Genomic DNA, 19211 nt, shown 5'->3' with positions numbered 1-19211 from the left:
TGTCCGCCACGTTATCGTTCCCGTTCTCGACGGGGACGAAAAACAAATCAACACAGTAACGTACAAATAAGATACGGGGGGAAAAAAAAAATCATTATCGTTTACAGTTCTGGCCGAAATACGAGTTCGTTTGCGGCGATCGGCCGTTTCCACGGTACCGGCATCCGGAGCCTATAAATAAAACGCGAACGCCCGAGCCGGGACATTCGCAGACGAGCGATCAAAAATACCAAAATTTCAGAAGCACTCTTTTTAACAGACGAACAACACACGATGACGAATACTGCGCAACAAGAGATCTGCGAGCAGACGGTGGACGAGTGCGCGTGCCGGGTGCATCGCATGCTCCGGTACATCCGGACGCTGACGAAGTACGTGAAAGAGATGCTGGGCGTGGAGTGCGACGACGAGTGCGACGGGCCGGTGCCCAGGGGACGGTCGGATGTGCCGCCAGTGGTGCAGGATTGCGCGGTACCGTGCACCGCGCGCAAGCGGTGCGGCAACCAGCCATGCGCGGCCACATGCCAGCTGGCTGGGGGGGTACTTCGCGAGGAAGACGCTGCCGAAGCGGCACGAGGGGACGGTCACGCCGGGCTGTACCAGCGAGCTGGTCGACCGGAGCCTGGTCAAGACGGACTGCATGTTCTTCTGCTGCCGCGGCCCCGAGCCGGCCACCAACCGGTGCGTGTTCCGTCGACCGCCGCCGGTGCCGGCCCCGGTACCAGGCCCGCAGCCCCCGTCCGAGTGCTGCCCGGAAATGGCGTGCAAGACGGTGGCGGAACAGGGCAAGGTCCGGTGCCCGTTGCGCAAGGGCCCGTGCGAGTACCAGGACGTGGTGTGCAGCTGCGGCAAGCCGCCGGCCGAGTGCACCTGCGCGGCCGCGTGCAACGTCAACCGGGACAGGTTGATCGCGAGGTGCGTGGACCGGCTGTCCGAGATCGTGTGCCGCATCACCGCGCTGGCCGAATGGCAGGCGCGGTCCGGCTGCGCGGACGCGGACTCCGGTGACCACGTCGGGTGCCCGACCGCACCGGAGGTGGCCGTGAAGTGCTGCGACAAGCCGGAGCCCGTGGCCGTACCGTGCGACCCGCCCGCCACCGACACGTGCGACGTCGGGTGCGCGAAGACGGCCGGGCCGCAGTGCAAGATCGACGTCAGACCGAAGCGACCTGCCGCCACGTACTCAATCAGGAAAAAGGCGAACCTAACCCGGAAATGTTAAGTCGATATGTAAATCGCATCAAGAAAATATTTAAAATTATACAAGCTGCGGTAATTAATTTTATATACCTACGACATTATGTACTACACAGTGTATAATAATCGTAAGTAAATAGAATAAATTTCCGCGGCTTGTACAATGTGTCTTTTCGATTCGGTCGCAGATCGTGTAACGTATTTATGTGTATAAAATGTATTTACCCTTATGGATCGTTAAAAGGGTAATTTTCTTGACTGTGTATAAACTGCGGCAAAACTAATCTTTTCCTAAAAGTCGAAAAGTAAACTGCGGCAAGAAAATATTTAACGTTACACAATCTGCGACCGAATCGAAAAAGACACATTGTACAAGCCGCGGAAATTTATTCTATATACCTACGATTATTATACACTGTGTAGTACACAATGCCGTTGGTATATAAAATTAATTGACGCATCTTGTATAATTTTAAATATTTTCTTGCTGCAGTTTACTTTTCGACTTTTAGGAAAAGATTAGTCTTGTTGCAGTTTATATACAGTCAAGAAAATTACCCTTTTAACGATTCATAAGCGCAAATAAATTTTATACACACAAATAAAATGTATTTTATTAAAACCGTAGTTATTATTTGTATATTACCTCGTGGTATTGAAACTGGTTAAAAACTTAAAAAATAAGAATTGTAATTTCGAGTATCATTTTAAATTTATATGTATCATGAATATAATTAATATAATAATGAGTAAATACGTTCAAATTATATTTCAAGTATGAAGCCCACAGTTTTCTGGTATTCCAATGATGAATTTTTTTTCTTTATACAAGTTCCATGTATGTGTATTGGTAATGACTTAAGATTAATTGCGATTTATAGTTTTTCGACTATTTGATTTTAGTTTTAAATAAACTTTTGCTTGACGTTCTTTAAGCACTTTAATGAAACTAAGAATAAAATGGTGCGGGATATAAAATTGATCTTTCGAATGACGGTGATATGATTCTGGAACTTTGGTAGTCCTTGTGTTGTTTGAAGGCGGCTCAGCCCAGAAATACGGTTGATATTTTCTGTTTTTTTCAATAAAATTCACTATAGTTCAATCTGAAAATGCTAATATCTTATGATTGAGTAATAATGAGCAATAGAAAATAATTCATAAAAATCCAATCCAAATAAATACTATAATCAATATGAAATTTTTGATTCACTTTGAGATCGTATTCAATTTCGAATCCCAATTTTTCGATTTGTCTATATCAAGCTTGCTCCATATGAAATCGGTAACATTAAATCAGTGGCGTAGCCAAGGGGAGGCTAAGGGGGCTATAGCCCCCCATGGGCCGTGTTTATATGTATAATGTATCTTGACTAATAGAATCAATGGATGCTCATTTTAATCAAAGCCTTATTGATGTTATGCCACTTGAAGGACTTATTCCGGCCAATTTAAATATATATGACGATAAAAATATTATAAAAGCTGCTAAAATATATGTCCAAGATCTCCATGATGATACCTCATCTACAATTAGAGCTGACCTGTTCATATGGAGGCAACAATGAAGTCAAAATACTATTCCAAAACCGAATTCTGCTCTTGATTCACTCTCTCATCGCATCAATCTTCGACCTAATATTAAAGTACTTTTACAATTATTCGCCACGTTACCAGTTACCTCTTTCACTCCGGAAAGAACGTTTTCAGCACTTGATCGCTTAAAAATTTTTTTAAGAAGCACCATGTCGGAAAACAAACTGAATAGGTTAACTATGGCTAATATAAATAAAAAAGAGCAATTCGATGAAAGTGAAATAATAACTGAATTTGCCAGAAATTCGACTAAGAGGATGCAGCTGTCAGAGTGGAGCAAGTGACTGAACACTGAAACCAAAATTATTGTTATTATTATAAATTATATAAATATAATTAATTAATTAATTATTTATATTAATAAATATTTTTAAAACTATACTAAAATGCTTGAAATACGTTTAGAAACTTGGTGGTAGATGGTGGGGGGGGGTTAAGGGTGAATTCTCATAACCTCTCTTACCTTACTTATTCAAAAAAGTGGTTAGCCCCCCCCCCCATTTAAAAATCCTGGCTACACCACTGCATTTAATTTGCGCATTTAGAAATACACGCGAAACATCATTATGAGTCATTATTTTTTCAAGTTAATGTAATTGACATTTTAATAATTGATTTTAGAAGACTTTTAGTTTTAATTGTAGTGAAAATCGGACGCATTACACGTATGACACGTTATAAGATCGTAGCACAAATACAAACCGATTTAGGTGGATATCTGTATTAGTGATTCCCATACTAGAAGCGTACTTCTCTAAATTTTAGGTAGACAGTAATTTTTTTTCATTGAAATGATAAAAAAAAAATTTGTTTTATTTGTTCATGGCAGTCGCGATTAATATTTTTTTTTGTTTTTGTTTTGGGGATGCCGAACCAAAAAGTTTGAGAACCGCTGATTTATATAGTTACAAAGCTATAGTTATCAAAAATCTCATTTAATGTAAGTTCGTGAAGTGATCTTAAGTGATTATTAATCATTATCGTACGTGGTAAGATAAGACACATGCAATGGCCGTCGTTGTAATCCGTCGTGGAACGATTGGAGATCGTCGATCATCGCGCGTTAGGTTAGTACATGGTGCGTATGAGGTGCTTAAAATTTTGTATCAAGTAATATCATTTATTTTTACGCTTTTATTCCTCTACCGCAAATTTATGTTGCGCTATTGAAAAAAAAAACGTTTGCGCCGGGTATCATCGGGTTGTAAGAATACTATTCGAAAAATCTCAGCATTTCCAGTACACTATCTTATGTATCCTATATAATATCTCTAGAACAGATGTGGAACAATTTATAATGCGAAGAATGGTTGTATAATAGAAAACCCTAATTTCTCGAGGTGGGTTGAACTTTTATATATTCTAACTTTCGAATTTTGGTGAACATTTTAATTCATTACGATTATTAGTTTTTGAATTGAAAATAAAAATTCAATTTTAGCGTAAAACGGTAAGATTTTCCGTTTTTTTTTTTAAATGTTGTCATCAGTTTTTCGCAATTATTAAAAAAAAAAAAAAAAACCTGTTAAGAATTAAGTAAAATGACCACCAGTATCAATTGCACAACATTTTCTCGCATATAACTCTTACGACCGTGATATCAGAACATATCATCCATCTGATCGAAATCGTGTACGCTAAAAAAATAACGGGCGACGATATAATAGGCAAATATTAGTGGTGAGGGTTAAAGATTTATCGTTTCACTAGGAATCGAAAAAAAAAAAAAAAATATGGACACATACCAATAAAAACCCTTTTATAAAAAGAATGTTTTCTTTTTAATCGCATGTGTCAGAAAACGATGCCAAATATCATTCGAATTTCTACAAACATGTGTTCACGCGCATAGTGCATAATGGATTATGCACATATTCTTAACGTATAGTAAGTATTCATTCTATAATCAATGGCGTAAGCACAGGCAGACAGGTACTAACAATTGATACGCAATAATGTTTGTGTGTGTGTACTAGCGCACGACGTGTCCGTTAGTTCTTCCACCCCGAAGCGTTGTTGTGCACGGGCCGAGATGAAAGTAGGTGTAGATATACATACGCGTAAACCCGTTTTTTTCCCCCCGTATGTAATACGATTTATCTCGCAGACGGGATTCAGGTGTCTCGGAGTGACTTGAACATCGTAAACGCAGATGGAACAATGAACGAATCTCGTTTCGGACTCGAGTAATGCTCGGTGACGGGTAACGCTGAGCATATTTCTCCCCTCCCTCAGCTTATAAATGATTAATGTTCGCGTGCATACTTTGTAGCACCATCTGGTAGTCTTTATATATCTATAAAACGCTAACCATAGTTATGCGTATCGTAATGCGAATGAAAAACAAAATTTCATCATTCAGCAAAAAAAATCTTATATCTTATCTTATATTATTATCTATTGCCCAAAACAATAATAGTTACCTACGTGTTCCTGATTCTGTTCGAAACAAGGAATATATAGGTTTTACCGTCTTTTTTTTTGTTTTTTTTTTTTTGCGACCGTGTACACGATTTTAATTCAGTATGCGATTTTTGTAAGGATTTAAAATTTACAATTTTAGAAAATTTAAGATGCTTGTTTATTCATTAAAATTAGAACAACCTATTGATATTATTATTATTAATTACCTAAATTATTCCAACCTACTTTATTAAGAAATTTGGTTTATCTATTGTATCGGTTATCTTAGATCATCCCTATATATCATCCGACCGTGATATGTCACTCGACCTAGGGGTTCGCCCTTTTTCTATTGCACAAATCAACGACATCGCATATTTTCGTTAACACTCTTCAAGAGTGAAAATAAAAACATTCAACATCAACGTTACATCGGACAGAAAATATGTCACACGAAGCAATATAGTTGTGTACGTCTTATGATCGTTACATATTTACGGAGGAAGAGTGGGCGAACAATGATTGGTCATTGAATTTCATTAAACAGCTAACGTGCAGTACACATAAGTTAAAAGATTCGCCATAGGTTATTTACGTGCCACTGCAGTTTCAATATTTTAAGCATGCATTATTCTTACGAGACCGTTATTTATAACCGTCACTTTATATTTTATAAATGTTCATAGTTATTTTATTTATTATTCGATTTATGATGGAGTATTATAGTTAAAACCTTAACCTAAAGTGAACGGAATAACAATTACAATTATAGATTCTCTAATAGGTAGTCATAATAAACAATACAACGTAGAGACATATTTAACATCCGATGACGAAAATGTGCACTCATCACATGATTGACAATACAAAGTTCTTTAAGTTTGTTCAATAAAATAAGTGAATTCGTACGATTTGTCGAATGTGTCAAGAGAGATTATAAAACGATTTCGGTGTTTATGAAATTCAGTAACGCAACTAACTTTTCGATATCCGACCAAATCGTCAGTTCAAAATCCTCGATTCACATTAGAATTAAAGCGACAAAAGTCGTATGTGTGTAATCTTAGGCGTTTATGTTTTCAATAAGTTTCGTTAATTATCTCGGTGTTTTTGTGTAGTTTTAATAATTTTTTTTTTTTTTAATTCGTTACGGTGTTATCGAACTCGACGTTAAATATACGTCCCGGTGTACGGATAAGTTGAAAACTATAGTTAGATTCTATAACGTCCGATCACGCGTTATTATTTATTTTTTTATTATACATATTTATTCATTTTTTTCGCACGCGTAATAACTTAATAAATATCGCTTGATTTAATTCAGACGGTACTTAAAAAGTAATAATTATTACTATGATTTAATGACGGTCTCGCGAGGACGCGGAATCGACCGGACTCGTAAATACGTAATTTTTAATAGCGCGGCCCGGGTAGGTTACACGTGCGGCGGTCGAACGGTCCGACCGCCTTTTTCCAGCGCGTTGCATTATCAACACTTACGCGTTAGGGTTATAACACCACACGTAATAATAATAATAATATCGTACCCGTCCATAATTACTGGCCTATCGCGCGTAGCAAATAAAATGACCAATCGTTTCACTTCTGATTACTTACCGTGCTCGGTTTCGAAATCTTGCGCTATAATATTATACACCAGTCGTTCATCCGTTTATTACCGCACCCTGTTCGTTCGGTAGTTAATAAAATGAAATGTGTTCTGGTAAAATACGCGGCGTCGCAGTGCCACGTCAGACGACTTCGCGAAACGGTACACGAAAATCGACCTAACAGATTGATAAGATACGGAGATAGGAATTTTGAACGGCAAAGCCACACAAATCGGTTGTGACACATCAATCAGCTTCCGCGGAAACGATAAACAAGCAGCAACATATCAACACATGAACATAGTTCCTGATTTTGCGACACTGGACCATATTAAACGGTCCATATACTCCATATTGAAGCAGACCAGCGTAAAGTGGAATAAAATTTAGGTCAACATATTTGTCTTACATAAAGCCTGCCGTACTTACTTAAGTATTTACTTTTGAAGTTTGTGGATATTATAGTTTTCCACGGGTTCAGACGTGTAACATTAACAACAGTTCGTTCATTTTTAAGGTAAAAAATTTTTCAATCGTTTTTCAGAGGATGAAAAGGGAAAGTAGATTTTTACGAGGTTCCCCTGTGGTGAAGAAATATCAAGAAGTCATACTCCTGAACAGTCACATGCATGTTCACTAAATTTTTTTCCGATTACTTCTTAATTTTGAAATAAGGTAAAATCATAATAATTATAATATTAAGACGCTGAAAAATGTTATTTGAATATTTATCAAGCGTTGAATCGACGTAACTCTCAAATGCGTGTATTCAAACTATGATAAGATAGTGATTTTAAGTATAAATATGCACAGCATAATGAACACAAAGCACGCGGTTTACTGTACACCGTCAAATGCTGGTCCTGCTCTTCAATTCAATCGGTCGTTCTAATAAATCCAATAGTGTGCACGTGCAGTACTTGATATTAATTTCTTAGAGTTTTTGAGGCATTTTTATGTTGCTTTAAAGGTCATCAACATCCCAACTCTGATTATGGTTATTATGAATAAAATGTATTTAATTATTTTTACTAAGAAAACATTTGCAAGGATGTGGTAATTTGTATAAATTATGTACTTCAACCCGAATTATAGAAATACAAATAATATTGAAATTATGTGTATAAAAAAAAAAAAAAAAAATAAAACTAATAAGATTTATTATTGCACATAATTTTTTTGAGAACTTTATCCGGAAACCGTAAAGATAATCGTGAATCGCGCCGACCAACAACGCTAACGGCTACCCCATGTTATCAGTCTTGTAAAGTATTCGAATACAAGTATTTGAATACATGTATTAAAATACTTTTTGAAGTATTTTTTGGTATTCTAAATACAATTTTTTTAAAGTATTTTTTAAGTATTTTGAATACTTTTTAAAAGTATTTTTAACAATTTGTAAATACTTGTATTTAAATACCACAAAGTTCATTTTATTAATTGTATAATCATAATAATTCTCTATCCTAATAATTGTTCCTACTTCTAAGAATAATATTCGGTCATTATTGATGAATCTAATAAGTAATAGAATAATAAGATATTGCTATAAAATTACTAAACTGTTTTAAAACTTTTAAACTTTTAAAACTGTTAAATTTCAAACCGTTTTAACGCTATCATATAAACGTAGTATATTACTACGATAGATATATTAGATAATGTAAAATTGTAATATAAATTAAAAAAAAAAAATACTTGTATTTGTATTCAAATACTTAGTGAGTATTCGTGGAATACATTTTTATAATAGTATTTTATAAGTATTTTCAATACTATTTTATTCGAATACTAGTATTGGTATTTTAATACTTTTTCAAAAGTATTTTTTACAAGACTGCATGTTATACTGTTCATAAATAGATACGAATTTCAACACGCGACGCAGTACCAGTCGGAACAACGTAACACGCATTGTTTTGGACTCGCAACGGGTGACAAACATACAACGAGTGACGATGAACATTACACGTTTTCATTTGCAAACGATGCCAAAGCCGCGCGGCCGGGCCCTGAACGGTTGTGTGCTGGCCACCGCGGAGAGATCATCGGCGCGTCGACCGTCGCGTCGTCGTACGGGACTGCGCGGAACGCGGACGGACGATAATAACAAGGGTGCGCGCCCGTACGCGTCCGTTCGGAAGGTTTCGACGGCGAATTTCACGTCACACGTCCGTGCGCGACGCACACGCAAAGCGCAACAGAGAAACCGTTCGTCTTCGAAATCCGCGACCGTCGAGCGCTCACCGTCGGCGCATCGTATCGAAGACGATCGTAAAATCATGTCCGGCTCCCACGCGTCCTCTACCGCGCCCGAGACCGCGGAGGCAACGGCCGTTGCGGCGGTGACGCGAACGCGTCTTGGCCGGCGCGTCGCGGGAAACGTACGCGCACGAACCGACCGGACATAAGGACGTACCGTGCAGATTAACATCAGCAGCAGCCCGTGCGGAGAGCGCGTACACAATGCGTACCCGGTGCACGTCTACGGGATGATAAACAACGTCGGTGAGTCGGATTCGAGTCGCCCGCAACAACGGTGCCACGGCCTGCGAACGTTTTTTACGCGACGACAAGTGGCGCAACCGTGTTGGGGGGGGGCAAGGGGAGCGAGTGCCCCCTCTGACCGTTTTTTGAGAGATTGAGGTATAACTTTACCACACCCCCCCCTCTCCAGATAATCCAACAGTACAAATAGCACATCATTACCTTTATTATAACATTTATTAATGAACTCTTATGAATATTATTTTACAACATCGGTGCCTAGTACACGCTACCTACAATTCATGTTTATCTGAACCATAATACGAGACTTATGTGAAATCAAACAATTAGATATGGTGTTTAAAATGCATACAATAAAAATATGTTTTAACTGGTGAGGGGGAGCGGTGTCGGGGTTTTGGTAATAATAAATATATTACTTTGCCCCCCCCCCCTAGGTTTTTTCCCAGTTGCGCCACTGGTGACGACAACGGGACGGGCTGCGGGTGCGCCGTTTTAAATGCTGATCTCGTTTTCGAAGAACGACACAGGGACAGGATCGGAACGGTGGACGAGACGAGTGACACGGAGAGAGACTTTAACGTACGCGCATCGTAGTCGTGTTCCCACTGTGTGTGTTGACGCGTCGTCCGTCCGCTAATTCACGCGATTTCGTTCTTCGGCCGCGCGCGAATCCCGCCGACCGCCTCGTGCCTGTTGTACGCGCGTATTCCCATTACGTGCGTATCGGTTACCCGTTTATAATATTATTACCTAACGCGTTTTATTATCCGGTCCCGGCGGCCGAACCGCTTTATTTGTTTAACGCCTCCAGTGGCGCAAACCGATGTACCCGTTCCGATGGCGCAAAACACCGCGCACGAGACTAACGTGTTTGGTGAACGGGTTCGATAGTGATTTACTGTCCACATTACAGCGGTAAACGGTCGACTAACGTTACACTGCGCGCGCGCAAAGGATAATAAAAACAAATGACGGCATGCGCACGAACACGTGTTGGGAGACGAGAACAACTTCGTTTTCGGATACCGCACCATACAGTGGGGCGCGGTGCAATGGTTGTCCGTAGATTATTGTTAAGTTTCGTTCGTGGACGGTATATATTATTGCATTATATTGTTGGTGCGCTGCTCGTGGGATGTCCACGAAGTTGGCCCTCCTATCTTTACCGACCGACTTCCAAACAACGTCAAGTACTCGAAAAAATTAATTGCAAATCTCTTGAATTGCCATAGGTTCAAGAATCGTATTCCAAATACTCGTGAATAATTGAAAAACGCGTTTCACTAATAGCAAATCGATCTAAATATTTTTTGTCGATTTTTGAGAAAAATTAGGCATTACGGGTGTTACTGTTACAGATTCCAATTGCTATTCATTGTGTTACGAGTCTTTTAAAACATGCTCCGTCTGTAAATAAACATATCAAATGTAACGGATTGAATTGCAAAATTATGAACAAAATCTTACCTCGTCCAACAATAATTTTGAGTCTAAATCAAAGATTAGAAAATCTGGAGAACAGTCTACAGAATTATATCTGTAAAAGACATACGAATGTCATGAATGTAACATTATATCCTCATCAAGAACTTTAAATTATAGTATTTTCATCAAGACAGATATATATATATATCGAAAAAAAGATGTTAAAGCTATCTGATTTTTTATTAGAATTTCATGATGAAAAAAAAACGTGAGTTAATTCCCTATTACTAAACACTATCATGCAAATTTTATAACTCTTATTACTATATATCATGTTACCTGTTATACGAGATTATGGATAGTTTAATGCATACAATTCACGACAACTAATACAAATGTCTGATTGTTTAAGTTATATGCTTTATGGTGTAGTAGCATGTGATTATTATGGTCATTATGTTTCACATATCAGAAGATTTAACTCGGTGTGGGAGATACATAATGATTTACAAAAAAAAAAAAAAAAACTCCAATAAATCCTAAAAATATTGATATTAATCCTCATTTGCTGGTATATATTCTAAAAGAATACAAAAAGTAAATAAATATGTTAATATGTTGTATATTACCAATATAATATACATGTATATAGAATTAATTTTAAAAATAATTTTAATTTTTAATTAAATTTTTGTTAGAACATAAATTAAAATATTAAATAAAACATACATTTTATAGTACATATTTAATGGGTAAATATATAAAGATTCACCCAGGATATTTATCTTCATACCTCGCTGACATTATATTTTTATCTTTTTAAATCGTTTTAAAAACTTTTTTGGTTTGATCTGTGGCGGAACTAGGGGGAGAAAGACGGGGATTTATATCCGGGTGTAACATTTTAGAGAATAATTTTTGTAATACTTAATCTATAATTTATTAATAGTTTGATATTTTTAATTTTTTTAATGATAATTTGTTTAAAACTCAATAAGTATGATTGTATGCTTATTATTAGAAAACAATTATGGGGAAAAGTATTTTAATATCTCTCCGGGCGTAAAAATTCCTAGTTCCGCTTTTGAGTTATCGTTAAAAACAAAAGTCCAAGTATACGTTGTATACAGTATACATAGTCAGTATACATTTAAGTCTGTTAAATATAAGTAATTAAACACCGTTTTCAATTATTATTAGGATAATGATTTAGTTAAAGGTTTTTATTTCAATAGAGTACCTTTATTATAATATATACATAAAATACATTTATGTTTATTAGTCTTAAGCAACAATCTAAATCTGCATTAAATGTTAGCATTTAAAAAAAAATAGTTCATTTAAATTGTTTGCTATCAGTGAAACACTATACTCATTTAATTTGCAATTGTTTGAAAGAATTTAGAAGTTGATAGGTCTATATGAAGAAGCAATAAGTTGGTCCCCCATATAAAAGACCCTAAGCCAATTTGAGAAAATTGCAGTTATTAAAATATGATTCGCAATTGATTTGATCAATTACTTGATGGTATTTGGAAGTCAATAAGTGAAGGTAGGGCTAACATCATGGTGTTGAAGTCCAAGTCGATTTCCTTATGGAAACATTTTCGTGCGGGATCGCGCCCGCGCACGTGTGTACATACCCTGTGACCGATCACGCGAAAACATGTTCACTGCAGCCGTCGGTGTAATTAAAAAAAAAAAAAATAAAAATATTACAGATTATTCGATTTTCGACCGACAAACCGATATCCGAAACAATACGAATTATATTCGCAAATCGGTCAGCCGCAGCGTGAGGAAAAGATATATAGGTACATATATTTGACGTGGATACGTTTTTATTATTGTTATTAGATATTTCGATTATTATCGCAATATAATATGCGCGTGTAGGTACACTTATATTTGTTTACAGCGCGGTTTCTACTGCACGTTATTATTATAAATATTATTATTTATTCTTGCTATTTTTTTATAACACTATTATTATGAATTACGATCGGTGATCAAAACGTGTGCGCCTACAACGATCTACTGCTGCTGTTACTTTACGCAACCTACAATCGTGTTGCACTGTTATGCGTATGCGTAAACATCCTCGTGACGTTATCAGACATTTGGTACGAAGTTAGGGTAGGGACGTTTGATGGAAGTTTTCTCCAAGGTACACGTTGCGACGGGCATCGCAAATTGAGTAGTGGAATACAATAGGACCAAAACCTACAGGGTACTGAGTTTTTTTTTTTTTTATTAGCACTCGTATTTTAACGTGAAATATGTTACTTATTTGCATGGTTGTTAAAATACTAGCATTTTTGATAAAAATATTAATCGAAATTTCTATTTCGTAATCTTAGAGAAAATTGCTATTATACTGGACCGTATTGAGCCGGTAGGCTACCGAGAAAATCGGTCGTTTCCAAAATGTTTCGTATAGACACATTAAACCTCATAACAAGTCGACAAAATATTGGTTTTTTTGTTATTAGGTACGTTTGAAGCAATAATTGAAAAAAAAAATAAAAATAAATTAACGTGTGTATACCGTTCTAACAGCTCATATACTCGTGTATCTTAAAATGTTGGCGTCTAAAATTCCAGCTTCTTTTGTACCGTCAAACCAAAAATATGTATGTAATTATTGAATAATGAATTGAACATTATTAACTAATGTAATGTTATTTTTTTTTTTCCAAAAGCTTTCATTAATATTAGTATATGATTATTTGCCAAAATTATTAATTAAACTTGTTCCTTAAGTTTAGCTATACTCAAGTAAACAATAATAAAAAAGGAATTAATAATGGTTTTTTGTTATATTTTATAAATATGTTATAGTTTTGAAAATATAATATTGAACCATTTGTTTTCTTTTAATAAAATAAAGTTAAATATTAATAAATTTTAAATTTTATTTTATTAAATCTTAAAAATTACCTGTTTTGGTATAATATTTATTTAACGTTAGAATATGTTGATTGATTCCTTTCAGGAAACTTTTCAAAGTATAACCAAGAAGTTCTCAATGTGCCTACCACATCCAAACTACTTTCATATTACACTCTAAGCATATCAGAACACTCCAGTGTACCATAAATAGTAGGATTATTTTAAAAAATATTGAAAAAAAAAGAACAAAACAAAAAAATAAAACAACAAATTTTGTATAATAATATAAAATTGCATACATATTGGTATAATTTAATATGAAATACAAGTATGAATAGACAAATTGTGAACTTTACATTGTTATTATTATTGTTTAGAAATGTAAGCCAGATTAAAATTACATTTTTCACAAAACTTATAGCATTCTTATCGTTTGCTTTCCTATTTAAAGAAAAGATAAAGTACAACTATGTTAGTTGGAAGACTCCCAAGGGGTTTCGCCCACTATTTCTATTATATGTGCACATTATTATAATTTTCAATTATTTTTTTATTTTTTGCTTGTTACTATTTTTTTAAAAATATTTCTCCCGTGGATTTGAAGCTCATTGATGTTTTGTGTAATAGTCAAAGGGTAAAAAAGATAAGATTTATAATGTTAATCATTTTTTTTTTTTTTTTTTAACAAAATTGATCATAATCACTTAATCAACTAAAAATATGATAACATTTATTGACGGGTTACATTATGCGAAATACTATTGTGAATCGTAATATATTTTAATGATTAAACAAATATAACCAAAAATTGTAAAAAAAAAAAACATTCATTAAATAACCTCAAAATGAAAATGATGAAAGTGGTAATTCATAAACAGGGTTAGGCTCGGATTTTATAACATTTATATATTATTATAGGACATGGGAAAATAGCACAGTAACTCACTATGTCTTTATGGCTTATACATTAATGAATTTGAATTATTTAAAACTTATGTTGCATATTTATAGATTTTTTATGCCTTTTTCTCATTGTATTAAATAAAACATTGTTTTATTCTTAATTTATACATTTTAAGGTCATATTATGTATAGCACATATAAATAATGCTAAATGGCTTTTTAAATGTATAATATAACAATATATTAATACGTTAACAAATTAAGTTCTAAAATAAAATCAGAAAATGGATCCAGAAAATTCACGCAACATACTTTTGGTTTTGCTTATTTTGATGTGTACTTTTTCTATAATTTATTAATACAATTAATTTGGTTTGCTGTTTTGAAAATACTTGAAATTATAATATTTTAATTTAAAAATAACTTAACTACATAGTATTAAATCACCAACTTTCATCTGTGAAAAAATTAATACTATTTTAGCATACTTATTATACATACTAATATATAATACCTATCATATTAAAAAAAAAAATACAATGAACAGAACAAAAGTTATTCAATTACCTGAATCAACATGGGACACCCTGTACATTGTCTAGAGTTACGTTCGTACGTACAATTTATTATATTAAATAAATAATAACCACATATTTGGGTCAAATTCAATCGTTTTCGCCGGGCGATAACTATCTGCTGTTTATCTGTTAACAAATAACAAGGCCAGGACTATTTGCAGTGGAAATACCACCAACAGTTCATAAAATATATAATTGGTTTAAGAAAATCAATTGGATCCTTAACGAAAAACATATGGGAAATGCGGTACTCCTCCCCTCTTCCACGTATACCAATGACATATATGCATGTGCAATGGTAATACGTTCCGCAAGTACATTATATACGTAAAACTAATTAATTTACGGGTTAATATGTGTGCACGCGAAAGAATGAAAAGAAGAAAAAAAAAATTAAAAAAAGAAAAAATAAGAAAAGACAATGCTACGCATTAAAATACAATGCGTATATATGTGTTTGCGTTCAAGGTTGCCGCCGTACCGTGAAAACTGTGCGAATCTTTCGTTTGCCCTAGATACTTCTCTGAATTATTATTATACAACTCCGTGTGCAATATAATACATAATGTGAATCGCTGATGAGCTCTTTGTATGGTCGACAAAGAACCGCGCGTTGATGACCGGTTAAATGGATCGAAAAATTCGGTCCGCGAACAAATGTTTAAACACGTGAAACCAAGGGCGTGTTCGAGGGGGGTGAAAGGGGAATTTGCCCCCCCATGGTTCATATTTTTTTTTGAATATAATACATTGATTTATTTAAAAAATGTAACGTATAAATAATTAAGAATATAAATTACTAGTCTATCATTAAAATATGTTATTATAACAGGAATATGAGATGTAGGTAATGAACTGTAAGTTATTTTTAAGTTTGTATTGAAGAATAATTTGTTTCCACCCCCCCCTCCCCATGGTCACGACTCAAATACGTCTTTGCGTGAAACACACGGGACGGTTTGCAAGATCTGCATTACAGAGGTGTGCTCAGGAATTTTGAATGGGGGGCGTTCAACTTTTTTTAATACAATATTATAATCAATACGCACTACGAATTAAAATGTGAAAATTATAAGTGAACATTATATTAAAATCATAAAACAAAGTCAAGTTTACGAGGTTTTTTAGCAACCTCGTCAAGGACTTCTTCGGCTGAAAGTGGTATGTTAATTTTATTATTTTATTATGCGACGTTTTAACTGTAAATTAAACGATTTCAAAACTCGAAATATGAACACAATTGCACAGATAGAAACAAATTTATATACAGAATAAATTATATAATTATTATTAAGTTTATCTGTGATATGATACATGATAAATTGATAACTTATATTAGCGTTATATTTTGTGATCCTGGATTTTAGGTACTAGTTATTAGGTGATTACCACGGTCTTGGAACAATAATAGTTACTGTCACCAATATCAAATAATACAGACTAATAAGCAGAAAATAATACCTAATAAATAAATAAAAACTCTAAAATTGGGAAACGCAATAATTATTATTATATGTAAGTGGTTAATACATATTATATATTTGTCAAGTATACGTGTTGCGGGTTTGAACCTCCCCCCTCCTCCCGAGCACGACCATGCTGCCCCGTTCGACAGTACGTACTCCAAAGCAGAGAATTTCGTACCACACGTTGACAATAACACGTTGTGTTATGGGCGAAGTATACAATTTGGGCGTTTTATACAATGCCCGGACAGTATATGAAATGCCCTTCGTACATTGGGCAATATGGATAACTGATGATATGGTTTAATGAAATATGATGAATCAATGAATAATGACATTTAGTTATTATATTATTAGAAAATATAATAAGTTTTTTTAATTTTGTTATCGCTTATCGTCGCATGTACTGCTTCCGTGACATTTTTATGTACACAGTCGCTCCGCTGCTTTACGCTTGCACTTCCGTGTTTTACATTTTTTGTATTCATGTACATCGGTCGTAGCCCTGACCACCCAAATTTGAAGATTTCCGTGCTGCCTCTCGGAGTGAAAAATTGGTGTGCGGCACATCAACACCCAGAAAACTTTGTAAATTACAAATTGGTTTCTACTGTACAGAGTTGAAAGACGGCCTTCCTTGGTCCCGATTTCGTACGCATTTTATTATGTTAACTGTAAAATCAGAATAAATACATTTTTATAATTTTATCTGGAATATTAATAATATAAGTGAAATGTTTTTGTACATTCATCGATTTATTATATCATATTTCATCAAATCATATCATCCATTATCTATAAATTGTATACTTTGCCCGTAACATATATATATATATACAGTGGTGTGGTGATGATATTATTTTGGAGCAATTGCTCCTTCAAAATGTTTGGTAGATGGGTGATCCCCCTGCCAAAAAATACTTAACAATAAGTATAACAATAATATAGATATATCATAACATCGTATTAAATGTTTTAAGTGGTATATACAATATTTGGCGCACAAATTTACTGTATATGATCCGTTACACTAGAAACGATTGGTCCTAACTAATTGCAATACCAATATTAACAACATTATTCAAAATTCACATACACTGCATAGATGAAGGTACAAGATAATTAATGAGTGTAATAAATTTACTAGATAATTAAGTACATCTGATTATACAAATCAGTCTAATATACGTATATTTTTTAAATTGTAAATGTTTTGTTGTAGTGGAAATGCCGTTAGGATGAATAAAGGGTACCTTATGGTATATACATTTTTGCTCTTCACCAAAAATTAGTTCAACACGCCACTGTATATACGAGGTGTGATCAAAAAATACCCGGACTGCATTAATAATATTTATATCAGTTATGATAACGAAATTCCGATAATGTCATTCGAAAAAGTAATTTCTAAAGAGGATTTGAGCGTTGGTTTGAAATCGATAACAATATTTATATTCATTTTATGTTATTTTTACAAAAACATGCTTCAGTCGTGTGGCGAATTCCGTAATGGAAGGAATAGAAGAACAACGTGTGCGCGTAAAATTTTGTTTTAAATTAGGAAAAAGTTCGAGTGAAACTTTTGAACATATGCAGTAAGCTTTTGGAGATGATGTTCTGAGTGTTCTTGAGTGGTTTAAACGGTTTAAGGAAGGTAGAACATCCGTCAAGGATAACGAACGACCCGGTAGACTATCGACCAGTAAAACAAATGAAACTGTTGCTCGTGTTCGAGAAATTATTCGAAATAATCGTCGATTAACTATTAAAGAAGTAATAGAAGACGTCGGTATATCTTATGATTCGTGCCAAGAAATATTAACAAAAGAATTGGGAATGAGCCGAATCGCAGCCAAATTTGTTCCTCGCCTCTTAACCAATGAACAAAAACAAAATCGAAAGACCATTAAACCACTCAAAACATGTTGTCCGAGACAGAACATCATCTCCAAAAGCTTGCTGCAAAAGTTCAAAAGTTTCACTCGAACTTTTTCCTAATTTAAAACAAAATTTTACGCGCACACGTTGTTCTTCTATTCCTTCCATTACGGAATTCGCCACACGACTGAAGCATGTTTTTGTAAAAATAAATATAAATATTGTTATCGATTTCAAACCAACGCTCAAATCCTCGTTAGAAGTTACTTTATCGAATGACATTATCGGAATTTCGTTATCTTAACTGATATAAATATTATTAACGCAGTCCGGGTATTTTTTGATCACACCTCATATATATATATATATATATGTATATATATAAGTCTCCGCCTGTTCTGATCATTAATGTTTGAACTACCGCAGTGAAACGTTTCAAAATCGTCATTATCCGAGTTCGATAACGTACCGGTCGCGTGTTACATCCGGTTAGATCAGAGATTCCCAACCTTTTTTGACTCACGGCACCCTTTATTATTTTCTAAAAATTTGGATGCACCCTGTAGCCTATGCCCTATACTCTATAGTTTATACTGAATACGCAATAGTAATATATCGTGTATTTAAATTTCTATTTTGTAACTTCGGTTTTATTTAGCATTGATAAACAATAAAGATAAAATATGAAAGTCACAAGTATTTCACCGTAAACAACTTTAAAACAGTTCACATCAAATCGATAGCAATCG

At 34.8% G+C, this 19211-nt stretch overlaps 1 protein-coding gene across 1 annotated transcript; it reads left to right on the top strand.

The window, feature by feature from the left end:
* Positions 1-18093: 18093 nt before the first annotated feature.
* LOC112690966 (protein GVQW3-like) lies at positions 18094-18582 on the top strand. The gene is made up of 2 exons (XM_025565073.1): positions 18094-18123; positions 18235-18582. Exons 1-2 carry the CDS (start codon positions 18094-18096, stop codon positions 18580-18582), a joined length of 378 nt encoding a protein of 125 aa, XP_025420858.1.
* Positions 18583-19211: the final 629 nt, after the last annotated feature.

The sequence above is a fragment of the Sipha flava genome, unplaced genomic scaffold (genome assembly GCF_003268045.1).
Source record: "Sipha flava isolate LNK unplaced genomic scaffold, YSA_version1 536_pilon_pilon, whole genome shotgun sequence".
In the NCBI taxonomy this organism is placed as follows: Eukaryota; Metazoa; Arthropoda; class Insecta; order Hemiptera; family Aphididae; genus Sipha; species Sipha flava.
Note: the sequence above shows the minus strand (reverse complement) of the source record. Positions and strands in the feature narration are given on the sequence as shown.